Source organism: Ictidomys tridecemlineatus, unplaced genomic scaffold (genome assembly GCF_052094955.1).
Source record: "Ictidomys tridecemlineatus isolate mIctTri1 unplaced genomic scaffold, mIctTri1.hap1 Scaffold_90, whole genome shotgun sequence".
In the NCBI taxonomy this organism is placed as follows: Eukaryota; Metazoa; Chordata; class Mammalia; order Rodentia; family Sciuridae; genus Ictidomys; species Ictidomys tridecemlineatus.
In genome coordinates this window covers 674,185-699,648 of record NW_027526137.1, presented here as the reverse complement: position 1 = coordinate 699,648, position 25,464 = coordinate 674,185, and the positions used below count along the sequence as shown (strand labels likewise).

Sequence of the window (25,464 nt, the reverse complement as noted above, 5' to 3'; positions counted from 1 at the left end):
TACCACTACACACTTATTAAATATCTAATATTAAAGACAATTGTGCTGAGTGGTTGGAGAAGAGATGGAGGAACTGGATGGGTACACATCTGGTGGGGATATAAAGTGGTAGAATCACCTTCTTAAAAAGGTAAACATACACCAGTCATATCCAACCATTCTTTTCCAAAGAAAAGATAAGTTATATAGCAATAGGAGGAATTTTATATCAGTGTTCTTGGCTATTTTATTTGTAAAAGCCCCAAACTGGAAAAAAATCCAAATGTCTATCAATAGATGATAGAAAAATTGTGGTATGTACATGTAATGAAATGCTACTCAGCAATAAAAATAGATGATAGATAAACTGATGTAGATGAATCTCAAATTATGCTGAATAAGAGAAGCCATAGAAAATATAATATATTATCCCATACACATAAAACTTGAGGAAAACAAAGCAATCTATTAAGATAAGACATTTTGCTGGAGGAATGGGAAAGTGGGGGGCAAGAAAGAGGGGTGACAAAGGGCAAAATTACCTAGAGAATGAGAATATTTTTGGAAGTAAAGGATGTGTATATTATCTTGATTATAATGGTGATTTCATAATTTCATGTTAAAATTCATCAAATTGCACACTTTAAATACATGTAATTTATTGCATGTCAGTTTTACCTCAAAGCTATAAGAAATAATATATTCATCTTTTTTCACTTTCTAAGATACAAATAGTATTCTATAAATATTTTTCTCTACTTCATTTTTAAAAAATGTATTCCGGAAACCAGCTCTTAGCAGTATTTAAAATTATTTTCTTTCTTCTTTGGTTTATTCAACAACTTTCATTGATGACGGTTATTTCAGCCTTTTGTGACCATCTTGTATTGTTATAATTAATGCTTGAATAACATAGTTTTGTAAATACAAGTTTTAAACATTTGTTGTTGTATTCCCAGTATCTTTAGAAATTAGGGCTGGTGGACTATAGCTCAGCAGTAGAGCACTTGCCCAAGATACCCTTCCCCAGCACTGAAAAAGTTAAAAAAAAAAAGTGGGATTGTTGAGTTAATAGGTAAATATATAAGCAGTTTTGGGAGATGTTGCCAAATCTCATTCATAAGGGTTGTATCATTTTGTATACTTATTAGCAGTGTCTGAGAATTTGTATTCCCCCACATTCTGTCACCTACTGAGTATGTTGTCAAACGTTTGGATCTTGCCAATGCAAGTGAGAAATGGTGTCTTGGTGTGGTTTAATTTGTATTTTGTTCATTATGAGATAAGCAGAGCATGTTTCCATATGTTATAGCAATTTGCATTTCTTTTCCTGAGATCTGTTTATTTCTTCAGCCCATTTTTGTATAGGTTTGCTGGCCATTTTATTTATAATGTTCTTTATATTTCAGGAACATGATTCTTTGGACAATAATATGTTGCAAATATTTTTTCTCAGTTTGTCATTGTCAAACTGCGTGTGTGTGTGTGTGTGTGTGTGTGTGTTTGTGTGTGTGTGTGTGTGTAGCAGGTTTAGATACAGCCAGGAAAGATTTTTTCAATGAGGCAGGTTTTGCCCACTCATAATACATAGAAAATTTCACTTAATATTTTCTAGTACTTGTTTATTTTCTATTTTTACATTCATGTTTCTTATCCATTTGTAGTTTATCTTTTGAATAAGTAGAGAAAAATCCAATTTTATAATTTTCCATGTGGTAACGCTACTTATTAGAAAGTCTATTTTCCCCAAACTAACTTTTATTGTACCCCAAATGTCCAGTTGGTTCTGTTTCTGGATTCTCTATTCTGTCCCACAATCTCTATGTATTCCTGGGCTTGGACGAGGGTACATGAATTAATTATATAATCTGCCCTCCCTGTACCCTTCATTGCTCTTCTTTTTCAGTGCTTTCCTGCTTATTCTTGTTCTTTTGAATTGACTATATTCAACTTGACGACAGATTTTTAAAGATCCACAGATGTTCATTTTCTCCCCAAGTTAAATGTCCCCAGTTTCTTCAATTTTTAGCACGTGCTTTTCGGGCTATTCATGATTCTGTTCTTTTCCACAAGTCATGCAACCCTAAAATGTGGCATCCAGAAATGAAGCCACCGGCGTGGGGTGATAATGACATGATTCCTTAGGGTTAGGCTTTTTTAAAAAGAGTGTCATCCACAATTGGAGAAAGTAACAGGACTAGAGTGAGCAGGGAAGGAAAGCCCAGTCCGAGCAGTAGTCTTTTAGAAGGGATAAGGAGAAGCTTCTCCTCTTCTGTCTGCACTTTTGGGGGCAGGTAGGTACCTGGTGTCTCAACACGTTGACAAAAGGGTTTTGCTCTGGGAGGGGCTGGGAGGCCTGACTTTCTCCTTTTTCCTAGTCTCTGCCTATAATCCCCTTCTGCTAGTTTCCCTGGCTTCCTCCAGGGCCTTCTAAATCGCCGGTCCTCTCCCAGTTCCGGGGACAGGTGAGCCTCTTTCCTTCTGGAGTCCTTTCATTTGGACTCTTCCGCTTGGCTCTACTGGCACTGTCCCCCGCCGGGCTCCGCAGTTGGTTCTTCCCGCTCCCCGCCACGCCCCTCAGCATCCTCTGTCTGCTCACTGCAGTCCACCCAGGGGCTTCCTCTGATGACTGGTTTTACGTGCCTTGGGCGGAAAGCGCCTGTGGTAGAGGAAGGCAAAGTTCACTCCCAGTACCCGCCCCCTGCGCTGGGTCCTACTGAAGTAGGAAACGGTGAAAGAGAGGGTCCTGTGCTGTTCTGCAGGGAAGCGTCGCTTCCACTCAGCCGTCCCTACACCATGGACTCAGTACCTGCCACTGTGCCTTCTGTCACTGTTTCCCTGGGGGACCCAGAGCTCCTGGGACCCCTGTCGGGTGGCTGAGTTCTGGCGGAGTGGGTGCACTGACTGTCGTGGCGACGGAGAAATGGAGTGTGTCAGGCCCAAGGCAGGCAGGACGTGACTGTATGGTTAAGCGAGGCCGGTGAGAGTGTACATGAGCTTTCCCCACTTGCACTTTTCTTTGACGGAATAGAGGTGACAACCTCATGGTATGTTCTGAAATGCAGCCAACAATCCAAACAGCTAATGTTACTACAGGTCTTTTCCCTAAGGAGACTGCTGGGGAATTGGGCCCAAGTGACAGTTATCTCGTATTACGTGTAGAGGGCGGTGAAAACTGGGAAGAGTTGGCAGGTGTTTACTGCACTGCCTTTGAGCAACCATTTAAAATTAGGCTCTGAATTTTATAGAAGGATGTTAAATTCAGAGAAGTTTATCTAAGCCAGTTTTCAAGAGTTGTCTGAAATTACATGTCACGTATCTGTATATAAGACTGGAATGGAAGTAAGATTTAAAATCTTATACATATATCGTCATTGTTTTTATTTGTTGCCATAAAATTAATTAGTTCTTTCATATATTTAAGTTTTGTCTTAAATGAATATTTTAAATTATAAAAACCAGGTTATCTAAGAGAAAAGAATGATCCAGAGGGATTCTAGCCAGGTGTTAGACAATGTGATGATATAGGGCCTGTTACAAACTGGAAATGTATGCTCAATTTAAAGTATTTAGATTCGGGCTGGGGTTGTGGTTCAGTAGAGCACTTGCCTAGCATACATGAGGCACTGGGTTCGATCCTCAGCACCATATAAAAACAAAACAATGTGTCCACCCTAAAACTAAAGATACATAAATAAATATTTTTAAAAAGTATTTAGATTCATTATACTTGAAAACACTGGAAGCAAACAAAAAATATGAGACTGCCAGTATCCTCTCTCTTGAAGAAGCTATTGGAAAATATTGAGTAGGTGGATTTCTGATGAGGAAGTTGGTTTAGAATTGCCATGATTCTTTGTGACTGTTTTGTTATAAATTTAAGGTTTCCCATTTCTTCTAATTTGTCTGTTTAAGCTGTTTACTACATTGCCTGATGATACTCAACCTGGGCCTGATTTTTATGGACTACCATGGAAGCCTGTAGTATTCACTGTTTTCTTTGGGATTGTATCCTTTGTCATTTTCTCTTGGAGAACTGCTCTTGTGAGTAAATTAACTTACTTATACCTTAGCACATAAGCACAAGGATTATTTTATATAGTCACTGCCCCCCCTTTTTTTCTTTTTCAATTGCTAAAACACAAAATAGTGGTTTAAGTCAAACTAACATTATAAAATAATTTAGTGTGGGTGCAGTTGGTAGAACTGGTAATTCTTACAGCCATCCTGACCAGTAGTTTCATATGTATCAGAAGTCTTAAAAGTGGGATAAAAGATGGGATAGGTTAGATAAATATCCTTTTATGTAGCATATATGTCTAGTAATCTATCTTAAAGAAATAACTATGCTTTGAAGATTTTGGTAATGTTTTTCAATGGAACAGTGTATTAGATTGAAGACTTAGCACAACATAATTCATTTAGGGGTTATTGTATGTTCGATTAGTGGAATAGTAGGCAGATTTATTTATTTCAAAGCTTTGAGGTACAGAAAATGCTCACAATTAAATGTGAAGTGGGGAAAAAAAGCAGAAACTAAGATTTAAATGTTGATGAACTGTATGTTAATATAAACATACAAACATGGGGAAATGCTGCAAAGAAATACAGTAAAATGAGAAAAAGGAGATGATATAATTTTTCCAGTCTTTTATATAAATTTTTCCCAGATTTTATGATTTGATCATATGTACAGAAAATACCTTTTTATTTGGAAGTATAGATTATGTGTTGTCCAAAAATCCATTAAATGTTTTGTTCATTAAGGTTTTTTTTTTTCCTGAGCAGAATTAGTCTATCTCTGTGTATGTGTGTACATATATGTATAAGTGTGTGTGTGTATATATATATATATATACACACACACATATATATATGCGCTTATACATACTTATGTTTGTACTGTAGGTCATTCTGTTTCATAGTTATTTAACATAATTGGAAGAAAATTATTTTAGGTAAATGGACTTTGCATATGAAAAGCCTAACAGTTAAAGAGGCCAAAAACATTGGATACAAATCTTTTCAAATCTGAGTGTTCTTTTTCTGATTTCTTAATTATTTCAGACATATCATTGTTAAGTTTCCTCTCCTTGTACAATTGAGCGTAAAATCTCTTAAAAAGTATTCCCTTCTTAAATAGAAGAATTGTTTGCCTGGATTCCTGTGAGGAATTTTCTAATCTCATTGAACTTTTTCTCAGCTAAAAGTAAAAAGGAAATAGAAGGATAAAGAGAAGGGAAAAACATGAAAACATTTTATATTTCTCTCTCTTGTTTCTTTCATTTCAAGAACCCTGGTACCTGTTTCTCTTTTCACTAGGTTATGTGGGATGTGGTTCCTAGCTTGTTGCTCCTCAGTTTCAGCATTTGACTTTAAAACTTTAGTCTCCCTACCTTAGATGACTGCTTTTATGCCACTTCCCATTTTCCTCTGTTGTCATTTTGAGTAAAAGGTTAGCAAGGCTATGACATTAAAGAAATGTTCATTTTTTTCTGTGTTGGAGTTTTCTGAATGCAATTTCCTGTTACGAAGATCCCCTGGATGATCCGTGGACACATCTGAATATCCCATCACCATTTATAACATTTGAAAGGACAAGTAATATGCTAAGTTACAAAGAAATTTAGTGATGTTTTAAAAAAATTTCTGCTTAGGTTTTATTATCAGGTAGTTTATTGCTGTTTTTTGGAAACGATTGTTTTTGTCCTTTCCAGAATATGTTAATTGTCATTTTTCTTATTGCTTGTGCATTTTCTTCAAGCAGTCTTTCCTTTCAGATTTCTTGCTATATATTTAGTGGTTTGCAGAAATAAGATGATGTAGCCTCTTAGTTTCTAAATTCAGCCAATAGCCAAATTTAAATTGGAGTTCTAAGATGTTTTCTGGTGAGTGAAAGTGGCATATCTTAGTACAAAGATTATGCATTTAATATTGTTTCCTCAGATTTCATTTGAATAGTCATTGTTTCTAGACTTTATCCTGGTTATTTAGAATTGTCAAGTAAATGATTTTGAGTATACACACACACACACACACACACACACACACATACACACATCTTTGCTGTGAAATAAGGTACATATCTTAGTGTTTTTATGTCAGAGGCTATTTATGAAATATCACTACCAATTAAATTTAAAAGGCTTGTTAACCTTTACTTATTTTTAATCCTATAAATTATTATCCTGAACCAGAATGTTATTAAATTCTCACTTGGTTATGATTCTGACTGTTGTTTTAGGAATGCTGTTTCTTTTGAGCAGATGTTTGACATCAAATTTAATCTTTTTTCTCTCTTCTAGGTAAAAGATAGAGTATATCAAGGTAAATTTTTAGGTTTCTTAAACTTGTAATAACCCTTTGTATTGGTGTTTGATGTGTGTTTTATGTATGTTAGAAGTAGATACAGTGACTTTTAATGTCTATTATCTTTTTTACCTCCTGAAAATTTTACTATTCCTAGGTTGCTAGCATGGATAATAGAGTAGATGATGATGGTTCCAACTCTGAGATAGGAGATAAAGAGGAGGAACAAATTGTGGATAGGGAGATGATGATAAGTTTTAATTTGGGGCAGATTAACTTTGAATATTGATGTAATGCAGATGTATTACATTTGAAGAGTATTTCTATGCTAATGATTTAATCATGCATTAAGTAATTGAGTAGATAATTTGAAGAATGGTAATGTGAATCAGTATGTTTTCATTTCTGTTTTTCTTTGCAAAGAATTAAATGATTCCATTTTCGGAAAAGAAAGTGTTTTGAGAAGGGGGGAATATCAAGCTACAACACTTTACTGTATTTCCCATCTGTGAAATAAGCTTAAATTGAAATATCATTTTGGATGAGAGGGGTTTCTGGGATTGAACTCTGGGGCACTCTACTGAGCCACATCGCCAACCCCCTATATTTAGAGACCAAGTCTCACTTAGTTGCTTAGTGTCTCGCTCTTGCTGAGGCTGGCTTTGAACTTGGAATCCTTCTAGCTCAGCCTCCTGAGCCACTGGGATTACAGGTGTGCACCACTGCACCCAGCAAAATATCATTGTTCTTATATTTTTCTTAAATTCTAATAATTTTTATACTCTTATTGCTAATAAGCATAGATTGCTTTTTAAAAGCATAATAGTTATGCTAAGAAGTATTTCCTCATAGTACCATATAACATGTCTTTGCTTTTAGTAGATTGAGTAATTGAATTTCATTTAGTGATTGTAATAATCTTGTGTATTTCCCCCTTTTAGTCAATGAACAGCAAATTTCCAAAAAGGTGAACAATTTCATGAAAGAAAATGAAGAACTAATGCAGAAATTGTCAAATTATGAACAGAAGGTATAATTATTTTTTTCTTTCTTTCTCCCTTGGTTCTAGCTTGAATCATTCCTACCTGTTTTAATTTAAAAATCATATTTTAAAATTTTTGTTTCATTATTTCCTACAAATCATCCAAATTCTAAACAGTTATATGTATTAAGTACTGCTTTCTTCTGGAAAGGGTCACTTGTCTGGAAGTAACTTGTATGGTAGCACTATAATTTGTGTATCTTAATTCTGAATGCTTTATTTACATAGATGAAGGAATCAAAGAAACAGGTCCAAGAGACCATGAAACAAAATATGATTCTTTCTGATGAAGCAACTAATTATAAGGTAAAAATCCCTTCTTTGGGGGGAATTACATTCTAAACTCAAAAGTAAATGTAATGAGTGAGTAATCTTGACACCTTTTTTTTCCAGGATAAAATGAAGCTTCTTGAAAAAGCTAAAGAACTTCTGGATGAGGGAGCTAAAAGTCTTCATGTTATGTTAGAATCTGAGAGAGAACAGAAAGCTAAGAATCAGGACTTGGTAAGAGTTTTGCTGCTAAGTATTACTGCAATTTGGCTTTTGAAATATTTTGTAAAATTGGTTAAGTTGAACTTAGTCCAGCTGTTAACTAAAGTAAGATTAGGAGTCAAGGAAGTTGAACCCACTTCTGCCCATTTTGTGGAACTTTTAAGTACTGATACAACAACTTAAAAAATTTTTACTTACATATTTCATTTTCAATTTCTATAAGTTTCTGTAATTACATAAAAGTTGCAAAAGATGGTAGAGAGTGTGTTCTGAAATATCCTACCCCCAAGTAAGCTTGATCATCTAGCTGAGGTAGTATTTATCAGATTTCTCCACTGTAAAAATTCTTTCCAATCCTTTTCATATTGTATTCTTTGGAAGTTACCATGCACAGCCCCACAGTTAAAGTATGAAGAGTTACAAGCCCAGGATGCAGCTCATGGTAGAGCACTTGCCTAGCATGCATGAGGCCCAGGATTCAATCCCAGGCATTGCAAACAAAGATTGCAGATTTATGTCCACTTCCTTAAGGAGCAAGTATCTTTATCATTTTTTTGGAATTCTTCTGTATGTGAGATTAGTCTATTCTTCCTTCAATTTTATCATTTTTTACTTATGATAAGAAAATTTTAAAAATGATCTTGGGAAATTTTTTTCTCTATCACTAGAAAAAAATTACTAATTTGAACTGGTTTACTTGAAACAGTAATTAATTAGTTAATTTTCTATGCTTTAAAACATTTTATTTACTTATTGCATTATGATTTACTATACTTTGAACTTTTTTTCTGGTTATCTCATAAACAGTAAGGTTGTGGATGCCATGAAATATTTATGACTTCATTTTCCCTCATCTCTTTCAGTTTTTGATTTTTTGCTTAGTCCAAAGCTGGATCCCCTGCATTTACCTGAAATGTAATGGGATGGCTTGACAAAAATTTTGTTGTGTTTATCTTTTTTAGTATATATATGTATGTGTACGTACACACACACACACACACACACACACACACACACATATATATCAGTATTTCTACTGAAATCCTAATGCATATTTTGTGTTCTGTTTTCACCTGGCAGATAATGGAAAATAAGAAATCTATAGAGAAGCTTAAAGATGTCATTTCAGTAAATACTTCTGAACTTTCAGAGGTAAAGCTGCCAACTATTGCTAACGGATATTAGTACTACATCTTAGTTTTGTTGCGGACCAAAAATTTGAGGTGTGCTAAAATGTGCAAAAAATGAGAACTATATGATGTCTTGTTTGGGAAAGTATAACTTTGTTTCTTCTTTGGAATTAATTCACTAACTGTAGTGTTTTTCATTAGCTTCAAATTCTCCTTACTGAAGCTAAGCTTCGTGAAGAGAAGGTGAAGTTGAAATGCTGTCAGCTTCAGAAAGAAAATACCATGCTTAAGAAGGAGAAAGAGCAGGTAAAGAAAATTTGATGTCATACATAATGTAAACTAGAGAAGTGAATATCATTATCTTGTATCTTTCTTGGATCTGTTTCTGAGGTAAGGAATTTTCATGTAGGACCTTTTCTAGATATTCAAAGTTTAAACAATGCTCCCCAAATTGAGTGCATATATATGGTCTCCATCTGTTTTGGATTTTTGGATTATTGCTTTTCTTATCAAATGTCAATCAGTTATTAACTTGCATAGCCTCAAAGAAACTTTTTAAACCAGAAAATTAAGTATTTTATGATCCTCTTTTGAATAGTTACTGATTCACCGGCCAAGGGAAGATTACATGATAAGGAATCTAAATTTAGGAGACAGTCATATGTGCCCAGCCATTCCTGCTGGAGATAAATTATTTGAATTGGCAGCAATTTTCTGGGGAATGCAATAAACAGGCTCAACTTCCTGATAGCTCTGATGTTCTTACTGCAGCTGTGAGAGTTGGGGCCACTCTGCCCTCTTCCTTAACCAAGGTCTCAACCCCCTCGATTGAGGCAGGCCACCGAGGAGTATGGCTCTCTATTTCTTTGTCTAAGTCTTGTAGTCCTGATATATCCAGTGCAGAAACCCCTCCCTAACCCATAGGAATTCATGTGTTTTGACTTTTCAGTTGCAGCAGGAAGTAAAAGACTGGAGTACATCACACGCTGAGCTCAGTGAACAAATGAAATCATTTGAGAAGACCCAGAAAGATTTACAAGTAGCTCTTAGTCAAAAAGATGATACTATTAATGTAAGTTTATACTCCAAATACATGTTTCATCTCATGAATTCTCCTGAAATCTTCTGAATTAAAATCGAGAGTCTTCCAACCTTTTGCTTCTTTTCCTAGGCTTTGACTAATCACATTACACAGTTGAATCGGTTTCAATGTGAATCTGAATCTGAGGATCAAAGTCGAGATGAGTCAGATGAATTAACCAATGGAGAGTTAGCAGGTAAGATCAGTCTCAGGGAGGTTGAATCCTTTTTTGCTTTCCTGTCTTTAATTAAGTATACAGATGCCACTTTTCAGCTGGCTTAATTTTTTCTTAAGCTTCAGGGTTGTAGACACATATCACTGGATCTATAGATATGTCTGTTGCATTGGCAGAGGTGGGTTGTTGGGGTATAATGTAGCAATAGGCATGTGAAGAACACTGACTTTTTCTATCCTATTGAAAACTAGTAAGTACACTGCAGCTACAATAGTCATATACCTCTAAGTATTGAACATTGTACAGTAAGAGAAATTTATTTCTTAACTTATGCAGATGATACTTGATTTTGATACTCATCATCTCTATGGCTCTGTGGTTTTAAGGTCCACAGTCAGTCCGGAGGCAGTTGGAACCATAAACTAAGGCTGTGAGAACAGAGGCTAGAGACTATCAGAAAGCTAGAGAGGGAGTGTAACAGTGTTTACTGATGAGGAAAATATTTCCAGATGTTTTCTCCCAAGTTGGATATTGCTTACATAGCAAGTATTTCAAACCACACCTGGTAGTAGATTCAGGGAGAAAATAGAGGATTGAATCTTTCTAAACAAGACACTTATTGCCCAGGTGAAGATAGATCTGAGAGAGAAGAAAAGCTTTTATCTTACAAGAATAGCATAGATAACATTTTAGTTGTGCAAACTAGAAATTCACCTTTTTTTTAAGACAGACACGGTACTTTTATTTATTTTTATGCTGAGGATCAAACTCAGTGCCTCACACATGCTAGGTGAGCACTCTACCACTGAGCCACAACCCCAGTCTGAAATTCACCTCTCTCTCTTTTTTTTAAATCTAAGCTTGCAATTCTCTTAAAAGTCATTAGTCTAATCAGTATAATTATTTAATTGATTTTTTTCTTCCAGTGTTTGAACACAATCATTCTTTAGTTTAGGGAAGTTAGGAGAATATAGAGTTAAAAGTAAGGAAAGAAAAAGCTAAAGTCTTTTGTTTTTTAGGTGATCGGAACGAGAAGATCAAAGATCAAATTAAGCAGATGATGGATGTCTCTCAGGTATAGTTCTTTGTAAGAGTCCCATAGTACCTGTGAATTCTTCCTGTGCCTCACTTTTTAAGAATACCTCTCTTTTCTGCAATTTTTAGACAAAAACTACAATATCAGTAGTTGAAGAGGATCTAAAACTTTTACAACTTAAGCTAAGAGCCTCGATGTCCACAAAATGTAATCTAGAAGGTGGGTTCTTCTTGAGAAGAAATTGCCATGTTGGAAAGACTTAAAAATTTATTGGAAAGATAAAGAATGGCTTCTTGCTTTCATGCTTTTTTACTTTTCTTGGCACTACTCCCTCAAACAAGTTCTTAAGTCCTTGTACACATTTAGAGATAAGCTGTTTTATCCTTTACAGACCAAATAAAGAAATTAGAAAGTGACTGCAATTCACTACGGTCTTCTAAAGTTGGACTGGAAGAGGAATGCAAAACTCTTAGGCAGAAAGTGGAGATTTTAAATGAACTCTACCAGCAAAATGAGATGGCACTAAAAAAGTAAGATTTCCATTGTTTGTTATTGTTATCATTGTGTGAACTAACAGATAATTTTATCTAGTAGAGATTTGTCTTTTTTCCTTTGTGTTTTGTTTCCTATAAGTTGCATTTTTCTTTCCATCATCAGTCTTAAGAGTCCTGAGGTAGTTGGAACCATAAACTAAGGCTGTGAGGACATCGTAATCAATTGTCAAATTCATATGAAGGCAAGAAGTGATAAACTGGTATTAACAGTCACTGATGTGGAAATACCTCTCAAAGATCTAGACCCTTTCTATGATCCCACTATTTTAATTTCCTTTCATTGTGATCAGTTATGTAATTCTAATATTTTGAACTTGTATCTCTAACTCTGGACCTTTAAAAATATTGAGTGTTTTGGAATGACATGTTTTAGTAGAATAAAAACTTCAAAAAGGAATAATATTTACTTATTGATGGTACAAGTTTTGGACTTGAGTATCTCAGATGTTCACACTAAAAATTGAACTGTGGCAAGGATTTTAGGAGTTACGATTACAGAAGTACTTGTTTGTAGTATATATTTATATATTAATCTTCTCAGTGTGGAGCTAGTTATTTTTTGGAAGTTCATTTGAAGTTTTTAATCCACAAAAATACTTGAATTCTCTAAAAATAGTTTTTTTTGTGTTAGATTTTATTTGTTTGCACCTGATTTATTAACAAGATATATATATATATATATATATATATATATATATATATATATATATATATACAGACCTTCTTATAGACCTAAGTATTTTTAGGTATTTTGACTTCTGTTGCCTAATTAATGCATTAAATATTGAAACCTTTCCATTAACTTTTCTAAAATTCTGTGATCTCCACGCGACCTTTTTAGAATCTCAAATTTTTGTTCAGGCCAGTTCTAAATGCCTGGCCTGTTTCAAAGAAACATTTCTCATTTTATCACTTTTTTTTTCAAAAGAACACTTGTTTTCTCTGTCCCTACTAGTAATATGAATGACCTAAATGGCAATTAATTTTCTTTGTAACGCAGTTAAATTGTAGCACTATTTTCCTCAACTCCTCCAAAATTCATTCAGTCATCATCTGTGGTTTGTACTCTTTTTTTCTCATCCCCAGGTACTATGTTAGTTCATGCCTGTGTCATCTTTTCTGTTTCTAACCTAGGTCATCTGTCTTCATTCTCCATTATTTATATTTTTATATAATTTATTTCAAATTCTTAGTAATTTTCTCTATAGCCGCTTGAGTGGACTTTCTAAAATATAAGTCTGTCCATGTCAATATGTACCTGTGGTTTATGAAGAATTTGCTTTCTATTTGATGACCTGTTCTTTTTTTCTTCCTTGTATCTTTTTAATAGTTTAAATATTTTTAATTATTTTCCTCATCACCTGTATAAGCTTGATGTAATTATAAATTATAATGGAATTATAATTATATAATTATAATTATAATTTTATTCATCTTCTCATAATTTAAAGGCCTTGGTATATATTCTGGATTTAATAAAAACCTGACATAGATTAATAGGTTTATTACTTGTTTTTATGGGCTTTAAGTAGCTCCTGAATCAGATAACTGTTGTGGCATCGTATGTTAGTACTTCATATACTGTGAACTCCACAAGACATTCATTCAATTTATACACATATTTAAAGTTTCTGTAGTTCTGCATTCTACACTGTTGGTTTCTTATTTGAAATTATTTTCATTCTATTTGAACATTGTCCTTTAATGATAGATTTGATTAGTGTATCAAAGTAGTACAAGGATAAACAGAGAATAGTATTTTATCCACTAAATATTGCTACCTTTATAATCTGTATTAGGTTGACATGAACTTCATGATTAGAGTTAAAACCAGTTTCCATTTTTAAAGGATCTTTCTTTTGGCTACTGAATTTTGACTGTTACTTAGTTTTAGCAACTTGAAAATATCCAATTAATTACCATCTGTTTTAATTTTTTTTCTTTAAGGAGTCCATTATCATTGTTGTTTGGTCTTATCTCCCTCCCCTAGTTCCTGTAGTCATTTCTCTCTTTTTTTAACAGTTGTATTGGGAAGTGCCTAGGTGTAGTTTTCCCCACCCCACCCACTTTTTCCTCTTGCAGTTATGTTGCTTGGGACCATTAAACATTTCTTGAATTTTCGAGTCTTTTTCTAAATGTTGATTTTACCTCATTCTCTCTTCTGATTATAATAATGCATATTAGAATTTGATTTCCCCTGCCTCCTACATTCTGGATTTACTTCTTCTGGATATTTTCTTCTGACCTGTCTTAAAAGCGGTAGGATTTATTTTACTTCCCAAATCTGATGTTAAAATCATTCATTGAGTTTAGGATTTTAAAAAGTTCAGGGTTTAAAATATTATTTTAGTTGTAGATGGACATAATATTTTATTTTTTATAGGATTTTTTTAAGAGAGAGAGAAAGATAATTTTAATATTTATTTTTTAGTTTTTGGCGGACACAACATCTTTGGTTGTATGTGGTGCTGAGGATTGAACCCGGGCTGCACACATGCCAGACGAGCGCCTTACTGCTTGAGCCACATCCCCAGCCCGACACAATATTTTATTTATTTTATGTGGTGTTGAGGACTGATCCCAGTGCCCCACACATGTGGGGCACGTGCTTCACCACTGAACCACAACCCCAGTCCTATTTCAGTACTACAGCTCAAACTCAGGACCTTGAGCCATGTGCTCTACTATTGAGCTACCTCCCCAGACTCCTTGCTCTTTCTCATAAGGGACTAGTGTCTTACTGCTTTCCAAGCTATCTTTAATCTCATCATTCTGCCTCTGCCTCCAAGTATCTTCGACTGTATGTAGGTCACCACACCCAACTATTTCTTGGTTTTATAGTTTCTAATCCTTTGACAAAATTCATAATCTTTTTTTTCCTCTTTTGTGGTGCTGGGGTTTGAACTCAGAGCCTTGTGCATGCAAGGCAGCACTCTACCAACTAAACTATATTCCCAGACCTGAAATTCATAATCTTGACTTTACTTTTTTGACTGCATAAAGCACAGTGATTTTAAAACATGTGCGGTTAACCCCATTAGGTGGTTTCCTTTTCTGTGGTATTTTTTCTCACAGAATTTTGTCTTATGGAGTGCCTGGTCAGTTTTGATTGGCTAACATCGTTGTGATAATTATACATGAAATTTGAGGACTAAGATGAAGTTATCTTCTTATAGAAAAGTGTTGAGGTTACTTGAGTAAGATTGTCACTTCAAACTTAGTCAGCAATTAAGATAATTCAAAAATGACTTGTCTTTTCAATGTTTCAGTATTGTTACTTTTGGATTTTTTGCCTGTTCATCACTTAAGTGTGCAGTACTTTCTAATCTAAACTCAAAGGCTAGGGCTTTTATTAAGGGTCCCTTTATTTGTAGCCCCAAACACTTCTTTTTTCCTCTAAGCCCAGGAATTTGATGAAGGCTTAGTTCAGACTCATTATATCTTTGTGTTATCTTCAATATGTGGGTAAACCTAGGAGAAAAGTACCTTAAAGTGCCAGCTTTACTTGTAATTCTGAGATTCCTTTTTCTAATGGATCTTGGCCACATACATATATCTTCACTGCCTTTTTAGCTTGTATCCTTTCAAACACAATTTTATATTCTTATAAAGATGTTTTGATTGTTCTTAGTGCTCTCAGACTAACTCTTTGGTAATTGGAAACAAAATTCTCTCTGTACTTCAAGATTCAGTTTTCTCCATATTCCTTCTTAAGCCAGTGGGGAAAATTATTATATTCCTTTAGGCATCATTTATACCTGAAACAGTGAGCTCTTTTATTCTTTAGCATCTTACAAGGTAACTAGTATATTATAGCCACTCATAAAATACTTGCTGAAGAATTAAATGAGAAGCTATATAAGAATATATAATCCCCTTTTTCTATTTGGTATCAATAATCCTTTTTTACTATAGTTCTTCTGATTTATGGAAAATTAAGTTTCAAGTTAATTATCTTTTGAATTGGAACTATGGCTAAAGTAGTACAAGGATAGCAGAAAATAGTATTTTTAAAATCATTAAATGTGGCTACCTTTGTCTCAGTAGATGAACATCTTGAGTTTCATGATCAGAGTTAAAACTTGTCAGTAGATAATACTCTGATCGTGGGTCAGTTTGGCTTCTTTTTCTGGTTGACAGACATTATCAAAACTCAGATTTGTCTTTTTGCTTAATTGCAATTCTCTTGAAATATATATCTAAAGTGTGAAAAATGTTCTGTGGCTAATTGCATAGCTAAAAGACATATTCTAGAAGATTTTTTCTTTGTGACTATATCTTTATTATGGTACCAGTCTTGGATTGAGAAAAGAGTTCCTCCATGACAAAGATATACTTAGTGTCCTACCCATGGCAGAAACGAGAAAAGAATTATCCCTTGCTTTATCCTAATATGTTTAATTATGTTAGGTTTATCAGTCCTGATCTTCCACATTGAAGTAAAGTGAGTTTTTATTATCTTACACACAGGAGACTTGCCCTTGGGGCACATGTTGTTTTCACATTTATTTTATTTACTGGTAAATAGAGAATTAAGAGGAAAAATTAGAAAATGTAAGTGATTTGCCAGAGTTTGATTTACGAAATTGCAGGTTTGAATTCCTATTTTATGTGCCTAAGCATTTTATAGAATTGTGGGAAGTGATATTCACAGAGAGAAACTTTTGATTTGATAACTGGCTTTATTTTAGGAAAGTGAGCCAAGAAGAATATGAGAGACTAGAAAAAGAGCAGCGGCTGTCAGCTGCAGATGAAAAGGTGGTTTCCGCTGTACAGGAAGTTAAAAATTACAAGTGAGTTCAGTTTCTAAAGGAGGGTGTCAATGTCTAATAAACTAGTGTTAGCTTTCTTTTTTAATCTTTTTTTACATTATGTAGATAGAAGAAAATAGCATGGAAGTATAAATAACGAGAGGATATGAATACATTCAATTCACACAGGAGAAAAAATAAATTTCAACTTTACAAATGAAAAATGTTAACAAAAATTTACTTATACCCAATGGGCAAGACCATAGGAAACTTGGTCAATGCAAACAGTTCTGGGGGTTTTGTATGTTGTAGTAATTCTTTAAGAAATCAGTTTGCTGTGTGATGTATCAAGACCCACAAAAGTGTGGCATTTGATAGACCTTGGAAATCTTTTACGGATATAATTTGAAAAAAAGAAAAAAAGTTTTAAGGAGGAAGATATTTCTAGCAGAATTACTTGAGAACACACTGATGAACAGTTAAGGAAATTATAATTTATCATTCAGAATCTCTAGCAATTAAATGATAAAGAAGTTATTAGTATTGGGTCTTTATTTTATTTATTTATTTATTTATTTATTTTTGGTGCTTTACTACTAAGCTACATCCTTAGACCTTTTTTTTTTTTTTTTTTTTTTTTTTTTTTACTTTGAGACAGGGTCTCAGTTGCATAGGTTCCCACTTAATTGCTGAGACTGACCTCGAACTTGTGATCCTCCTGCCTCAGCTTCCCAGTCATTGGGATTACTGGCATGTGGCATTGCACCTGGCCTGTAGTATTAGTTTTGATCACACTGGATTCATATAACTATAGAAATGTTTTTCTTATGTATGATAAAGTCTTTAAAAGTATAGCTGATGGAATAAAGGGAAAATGGTCAGAAATGTTTCAAATGTTATTCAATTGTTGTAATTCTTAGGCGGAGAATTGAAGAGATGGAAGAAGCATTACAGAAAACCAAGCACTCGTTTAAAAACCAGGTAGTAATTAATACTGTCCTGTAGTTGCAGAATTTCTTGATATCTAATACAGACAATTATAGGCTATTATAATGAGTCCCTAAAAACATATTTTTTAATGTATTGTCTTTTTCAGATTGCTATGCATGAGAAGAAAGCTCATGATAATTGGGTAAGATTTTTTCCCCCTTTTCTTTATTTTGTGCATAGCCTACTGCAACTGAATTTGAATATTTTCTCTTTAATAGCTCAAAGCTCATTCTGCAGAAAGAGCTATAGCTGAAGAGAAAAGGGAAGTTGCTAATTTGAGACAGAAGTATGTGATTTTGGTATCTTCCTATATGTTTTATAGTGTTTTAAGGTTATGCTAGATATTATCTATGAAGGAATAGATTGCTGTTTCATAATTCAGTCCATTCTTTCTCAATATTCAAGACTATTGGAAATGACCCAAAAGATCGCAGTGCGTCAAGATGAACCCGGGATTGTAAAACCTATGCTGGGAAGACCAGATTTACAAAATCCTCCTCAGAGAGGTAGGGGGCACTTTGTAAAAGGAGCTATTTTATTTCTTGGTGCAGAATGTATGTAAATTACTTTTTTATTTCTGTGTGTAATGGTTATGAAATAATCTGAATGATTTGCTAAAGCAGGAGGTGAGGGTTGGTGTCAGGGAGAAGGCTGCCTTAAAGTAGTAACACGGCATTGTTTTCTTTAGGTCCACTGATCCATAATGACTCTTTTGGTCCATCCCCCATGAATGGTGGAGTATGTTCCCCTCCACTGACAGCAGAGCCAGCTGGGAGACCTCCTTCTGCTACTCTTAATCAAAAAGATATGCCTAGAAACGGATTTGGTGAGCATTCACATGTTGCTTTATAGTAAACTGCTTCAAGGTTTTTTTTTTCCCCTTTTGAATATTCTAATGAAAACATTAAATTTGGGCCTGTACAATATATAGAAGATAATTTCTTACTTTATCTTAGTGAATGTTTTCTGGAAAATCTGTTCTAGAATAGAAAACATTTTTTTTTTTCCTGGAGGTCCCTGTATTGTTTTTTTCTTTTAAATTTTACACTGCGAAGTGTAAACCTTTATCTTTAAATTAAATCTCTATGGTGTTCCTTTCCCAAATATTATAAAAGGAGCCTTAAACTTTATGTAGCATACATATTTCCAACATGAAATACTGACTCTTATTTCAAATTCTAAATAGGACTGTAGTCTTGGTAAGATTGGAAGTCAGGTTATACAGACTAAAGAAAAGCCAGCCTACACATACTTTAAGTCTATAGCTTAAAGTTTAGGACCAGTACTTATTAATCTCCTGTTCTATCAACCCAAGGCAGTTCTTTATTTTACTTAAGTCTCTTCATAAATTGTGATTTACGTATTGGGCAACCCATTTAAAAAAATATTTTTAATTGTAGATGGACATGATATCTTTATTTATTTTTTAAATGTGTGCTGAGAATCAAACCCAGTGCCTCACACATGCTAGGCAAACACTCTACAACTGAGCTATGACACCAACCCCTGGGCAACCCATTTTTCATGTTGCTTTCTAGTTATTGTTGAACCCTGACCTGTCCACCAGTGGTTTATTTCTTCTGAAAAATACATACAAGGGCTCTGATCTTTCTTTCCCAAGGTCAATGGATGGACCTTTACCTCGTACTGGTCTTCTGAGGCATCTGGGAAACCCGTTGCCTCTGGTAAAGGGACCAAGTAATTTCAAAGAATCTGTAATTGTGGATGGAGGATTTTTATTCTTTTCATGTTAGAATAGTCTGAATCCATTCTTTGATCTCTAACAGACTCAGGATGTGGTCCAGCTCACATGAACAGCAGCTCCAGAAGTTCTTCTCCAGCTAAGGTGACGAATGAGGGCAAAGTAAGTTCTGTAGTTACTGTGAATCATGTGGTCATGCAGGAACATGTAGCTTTTCTACAGTACTTGCTCTTTGCTTTATCCTTCTTTGTGTTCTATTTGTACTATCCCATTTGTTTTTTAAAAAGCAAACTGTTCCCCAAGAACCTGAGACCCCCTCAGTCTCCACCCTTACTTCTTTGACTGAGCATCCAGTTGGAGTAAGTACTTAGAGGTTGAGAACTGAATTGGGTTTTATTCTGTGCATTTATGGGAAGGATATTCAGAGCATGACACTGATCTTGTTTGCTTTAAACTGCATGCAATATTGAGCTTACTTTTCTCTTTAACTTGGGAATGTTGCTTAAGTGTGTACAACTATAATGAACTACAGAATGTGAAAAGTTGTCACTCTAACTTTATATGGTGTTTTGTGTTGAATGTTCTAAGGCAAAGTAAATTCATTATAAATTATATAATTCATCATTTTTATTTTTGTTTGGAAGAATGTTATTTAAGAATTCCTCCATTTGTGCAAACCCTATTTTGAGTGATTTGAATTAGATTGGTATCAGATTTTCTGTGAAACAATGATCATCTGAAATGACCTCTTGAGCCAGTCCCAAGAAATGGTCTCATTTGTTCACATAAGTGTATTCTCTTGTAACTGTGTTGCTATTATATCTGGTAGGTCTTCTGCAGCTCTATAATAAAATAAATTTCTAATTGTTTAGTTTCAAACCCACTACTCATAGGAAATGATAAATCAATATCTCAAATGGTGTACAGTAAATGAAAGTAAATATTAAAGGCTTGTCTTCCTAATTTGTGTATATAGCACTGTGATGGAAAATACTTCTCAAGTTCCAGTATATATATATATTCCAGGAATATACATCTCTGGAGAAATCTAAGGGCAGCTTAGATAAGACCCCAAACCCCTTTGTAGTAGAAGATTTAAAAGAGAGCAAAGACCCATTGTTAGAGAGGAATAGAGGTGGGAAAACATGGCTTGGAGGCAAACCTGGGATTGAGTTCTTTAATATGCAGTGTGGCCTTCAACAAATTATGATATCCCATTTGCTTTTGTTCCCTCTTATTTAAAACAAGACAGTCTACTTAAAGATCTCAGAGGTTGAATAATATATGAAAGACTTACTGAAGGTATAGTAGAATAGTAGCTATTATTACATGAGTAGAGAATGGATTTTTCATTTTATTCTGTTCATTCTTAATATGGAAGTAATGAGCTGTTGTGATGAAAGGGAAGTGATGGGGATGGGGGGACTCCCTTTGAAATAGATTGTAGTGAATACAGCATGACATAATGGTCAGAAATCACCTCTGTTAATAACCCCTGCCAGTTCTCTTGCCTTTCCCTTTCCTGTGCAGATATAATCAGTAACAAACTGCTCCCTCTTGTGGCATCCTTCCAACTTCTGTAAGCTGTCAGTGGGAATACACAGGAGGGGTGGGTAGAGTTTTGTTGCACTGATGGTGTTCTCTGGACAGGTTTTGGGTTTTAGCTTTTATAGGTATTGGTACTTTGTCTTAATACATAGGAATTTTAAAACTTTTAACTGCTTTCAAATCTTAAATTGCAGGTTCATATGGCTATGAAAGGGCCCCCTCCTTTCTCAGGGGTACCCTTCATGGGACCCCCGATGGGACGGCATCCACCACCTCCCATTTGGTATGGACCGCCACTTCAGCTCGGTGGGCCTTTTGGGCCTCGGCCAATTCCTCCACCATTTGGTATGATGATCTGAAAAGTAGTGATTGACTTATAAATCACATTCATCTTCCACTTCTATTGCTTGCTAAAACAGTTGGTTGCTATCTCAGGTCTTAACAATGAAAGGATAAAGCTGAGTACATTTTAACTTTTCCTCCAGTTTTCTGGGACATATGGGACACTACATAATCTTATACTGAGATAGGCAATAGCTATCTCTCATAGACAAGGATAAGGGGCTATATATAGAAAAGCCAGAAATATTACTTCCGCAGATGTTTGTTGAAAATCTGTTGATATGCACTGCAATAGATGGAAAGGTGGATGAGATGCATGCCATAACTTAAAATTTTGTCACAGATATGAAAATCCTATAACATAAAGTTTGTAATCACCCATAATGGAAGCATAAGCAGTAGGTTATAGAATATAGAAAAGGAAAAGTCAAACCCTCCTTACCTTGAAAAAAGTCAGAGGGAAGTGTTAAAGAGGATTTAACAGTGACCTAATAAATGTTCCTGGTTTAATTAGGTGGCTGTGGAAGGCCTTTTCCAGGAGGGCATGCGTGCACCTTGATTCTGATGGCATGTGTAAAGTCCATGCTGAAATACTTCATGAATTTTTAATGGATATAGTAATAGATAGTGAGATTTCCTTTTATCAAAATTTCTTTGATGTAGTAAAGTTCTTATTTCATAATCTATCATCTTGTCATGGTAATACTTCCAAATATAAATGGAGCTCTTGTGAGATAGAAATAATTCTGCAATTATAGAGTAGGGAAAGAAAAAAGACAAGCCTGGAGCTAGGTAGAGCCATGTTAAATCCTTAATATGTTGCTTCATGGCTGGTTGGTCAAAGGCTATAACCTAAACTTGTTCCATCTCAGTTTGCCTCATCTGGCAAGTCAGGATGTTCACCAGCTGATGTTCTAGGCTTGGGAGAAATTAAAGACTATATTAACATACTTGAAATCACCCTAGTTCAGAAATTTCTGGTATTTACATAATTTCCTTTTTATTTTCCAGGTCCTGGTATGCGTCCACCAATAGGCTTCAGAGAATATGCACCAGGTGTTACACCTGGAAAATGGGATTTGCCTTTTGACCCTCGTGATTTTTTTCCAGGACCTGCACCAGCACCATTTAGACCTTTAGGCTCATTTGGCCCAAGAGAGTACTTCATTCCTGGTGCCCCATTACCACCTCCAACTCATGGTCCCCAAGACTATGGGCCACCACCTGCTGCAAAAGACTTAATGCCTTCAGGCTTTAAAGATGAAACTCCACCTAATTCTCAAGAGTAGTGAGGGCTGTTCACAGGCCTTAAAAACAGGGCCCATAAAATTAACCTCTGACACTTAGTCAGAGTTAAAGGATTATTGGCTTCAAAATATAAAAGTTTATTTTAAATGGTTTATGTTTTCAGAATGAAGCTGCCTTGGCGCAGTATACATTTTGAGCCAAAATATTTTCCCCCTAAATATCCCCCACTTAAGCTAGAGTATCCTTCCAATTTAAAAATGTGCAATAAGGAATACCTTTGTTTTAGTTAATGTAGCATATACAATTGCTAAATGATTTAGAATGTCATAATTATGGACATTTCCTGTGGAAATGCTTTAAGAACATGTATTTCCATTATCCTATTATTAGTGTATTCCAGTTGATAACAGAGAAATGGTGTTTTATAAGCTTGATTTTTTTTCTCTTTCAGTATCTGGTCGCAGAGACTGTTGGGCTAAAAATGTTTACTCAAAGATCATAAACATCATTTTCCTTCTTGCTGAAGTTCTTTGTTGTAATAGTTCATAAAAATTGTTTATTAATATTTCCCAAGTGTCTGTTGATTCATTGGATCGTCATGAGATTTTGTGCCATTGGGGAAGCACTCTCAGAACTGAAGATAGTGACTTGGCAGCATATTCCCTGTTGCTCACTGTTAAGGAGGCTGGACCTTGGTCAACTATGGACTTCTACAGAGGATTTCTTTTACTTGTGAGAAGTCTTGTGGCTCTATTTTTGTAGCACATTTATGTACTTTTTTCTAACCACTGTCCATGTGAGAATGCTTTTCTGAGAATGAGTTTACATTAGTAGCAAGAGCTACTGCTTTTGCCATTATTGCATTGTAACAGTAAAATATAAGGTGGTATGTTGTGTCTATAAAAAATAAGGAAATTTCTTTTTAAAAATGTACACAACACACTCTTCTCTTTCCCATACCTTCCCACTGATTTTCAAGGAATATGATAAAAAAAATTAGAAAAGTATAATCCTCTAAGAATGAATGAAACTCTAAGGCTTATAATGTCTTTACTCAGCAACTACGGGCTGAATTAAATTCTTTTTTTTTGATAGATACTCAAACATATTTAAAAAACAATTAAAGCAAGTCCTGGATCTGTAACTACTGTCTTTAAAACAATGTTTCTAAGAACTAGCTCTCCAGAATTGTAATTTTAATTATGGCAATTTTAACAGTACATTTTAAGAGGTTTAAGATTTAAATAAAATTATAAAATCCTGATACTTTTGTTTACTGCTAGACCATATTCTTCCATTCTTTTAAATTCTAAAAAGTAATAGGATTGTTGAAACCTAGAACATAACATATCATTGTTTTTTTATGTCCCCTAAGTATTCTCAAAATAGGGGCAAAAGCTTCAGTGTGAAACAAAATCTCTGTGAAACAAAATCTCTAAACTACTGAAGATAACTCAGAATAAAAATGAATTCTTCCTAAAGGACTCAAATTCTATCTACATAACCTCCATTTAATATTAGAAGCAGCAGCTGTGTGTAAGAGGAAAACCATATAATAGCTTATGCCATTTTTAACCATGTAAAATAAAATTTAAGTCACAAACACATTTTGAATGTATCTTTCAACCTCTACAGGACACAAGGTAATGCTGAAGTTACTTAACTTCTAATTTTAAAATAGCATTTAAATAAAGGTGATGTCAGCTAGGAAGATAGATTTTCAAGAAAAGGCAGATTTATTATTTTATTCAAAGCAACAGTAGTTTTCCCTCTAAAGCCTTTTTTGTATTTATCCTATTAGTAAGTTATAATGCGTTCTATGTAGTTTATCTGAGCAGTTCTGAACCCACCCATAGTTGCCTCTCCTTACATCCATCTGATTGATTGTACCACTTCTGTAGCAAAGCCCAAGGTAGCTGCCCATATACAGGTTGTGTAGAGAATACTGTCCCTTGATTCAAGTATACTTTTGTATCTCAAAAGTTTTAGAAGTCCTCTCCAGCAAGTTGTGTTTGAATTTAGTTACTAAAATCATTTCATTTGTGAAGCAGTAGTGTTTCAACCTGAAAGTATTATTGCTATAGTTATAATTATTGTCCAGTAACTCATCCCCTCCCACACTAGAAAGTAAATTTAAACAACTAATTTGTGAGATACAGATTGCTTTGTGTTAACTGCTTCAAGATAAAATCACCTTTTTTTGGGGGGGGGGGAGGTTTGGTCATTCAGGTCTGAATTAAAGCTAAGCTGATGACAATGTTCAATTTAAGTTTGTTTAATGCTGATGAAAGACATTCATACAAAGCATCCTCTTTTTTTTCATATAACCCCATTCTTTGGTGGAAGCTGGGGTTGTGGCTCAGTGGTAGAGTACTTGCCTGGCACAGGCAAGGCCCTGGGTTTAATCCTCAGCACCACATAAATAAATAGAGGTTAAAAAAAGCATTCTTATGTGAAGGATGCTAAATGTTTCTTCATATAAATTATCACTTTGAGGGGCTGGGGTTGCATGTGAGGCACTGGGTTTGATCCTCAGCACCACATATAAATATAAAGGTACTGTGTCCATCTACAACCAAAAAAAAAGGTTTGTTTTTTTTTAAATTATCACTTTGATATACATGTTTTATAGTATGAGAGAACAGAAAGAACAATGTATCCGTTTTGCTACATTTTAATAGCAGATTTTAAGGGAGCAACATCAAACATCAGTAACATCAAACAAAAAGGTACTGAGTACTCCACAGGGTACAGAGTGCTGCCAAGCACCTTGGAAAGTTTACATGACATGGAGAAGATGAGGCCCTTCTCTTGAGAAGTTTACAGTCTGGAAATTTTGACTACTCAGAGTTTCAGTTGAGTGAACATTTTATTAAGGCAAATTCTTCATTTCCTAGAACTACTGTAGACTGAACTATTTTTGCACTTGTGAAATTAACCCAATCCAGATGAAAGAAAAGACTAAATTTGGTTGATAATTCTTTCAGGCTCATATAGTTTTATGAGTCTAGTAAACAAAACTGACCTAACAGACAACTGAAAAATTAAAGACTAGATCTCTTGAAGTGCAAGGGCTAAAACAACT

At 34.6% G+C, this 25,464-nt stretch overlaps 1 protein-coding gene across 1 annotated transcript in view; it reads left to right on the top strand.

Moving 5' to 3' along the window:
* The window catches only part of LOC144374827 (transport and Golgi organization protein 1 homolog), an 82,441-nt gene extending 59,494 nt beyond the window's left edge, over window positions 1-22,947 (top strand). The window contains exons 9-29 of the mRNA XM_078037590.1: window positions 3,895-4,023; window positions 6,285-6,306; window positions 7,230-7,318; window positions 7,559-7,636; window positions 7,724-7,834; window positions 8,903-8,974; window positions 9,154-9,258; window positions 9,902-10,024; window positions 10,124-10,229; window positions 11,228-11,283; window positions 11,373-11,463; window positions 11,636-11,774; window positions 16,490-16,591; window positions 17,470-17,530; window positions 17,646-17,681; window positions 17,758-17,825; window positions 17,945-18,045; window positions 18,228-18,365; window positions 19,327-19,403; window positions 20,984-21,134; window positions 22,143-22,947. Coding sequence (XP_077893716.1) covers window positions 3,895-4,023; window positions 6,285-6,306; window positions 7,230-7,318; window positions 7,559-7,636; window positions 7,724-7,834; window positions 8,903-8,974; window positions 9,154-9,258; window positions 9,902-10,024; window positions 10,124-10,229; window positions 11,228-11,283; window positions 11,373-11,463; window positions 11,636-11,774; window positions 16,490-16,591; window positions 17,470-17,530; window positions 17,646-17,681; window positions 17,758-17,825; window positions 17,945-18,045; window positions 18,228-18,365; window positions 19,327-19,403; window positions 20,984-21,134; window positions 22,143-22,420 — 2,133 coding nt within the window. The 3' untranslated portion in view covers window positions 22,421-22,947. The remainder of the gene's footprint in view (window positions 1-3,894; window positions 4,024-6,284; window positions 6,307-7,229; window positions 7,319-7,558; window positions 7,637-7,723; window positions 7,835-8,902; window positions 8,975-9,153; window positions 9,259-9,901; window positions 10,025-10,123; window positions 10,230-11,227; window positions 11,284-11,372; window positions 11,464-11,635; window positions 11,775-16,489; window positions 16,592-17,469; window positions 17,531-17,645; window positions 17,682-17,757; window positions 17,826-17,944; window positions 18,046-18,227; window positions 18,366-19,326; window positions 19,404-20,983; window positions 21,135-22,142) is intronic.
* Window positions 22,948-25,464: the final 2,517 nt, after the last annotated feature.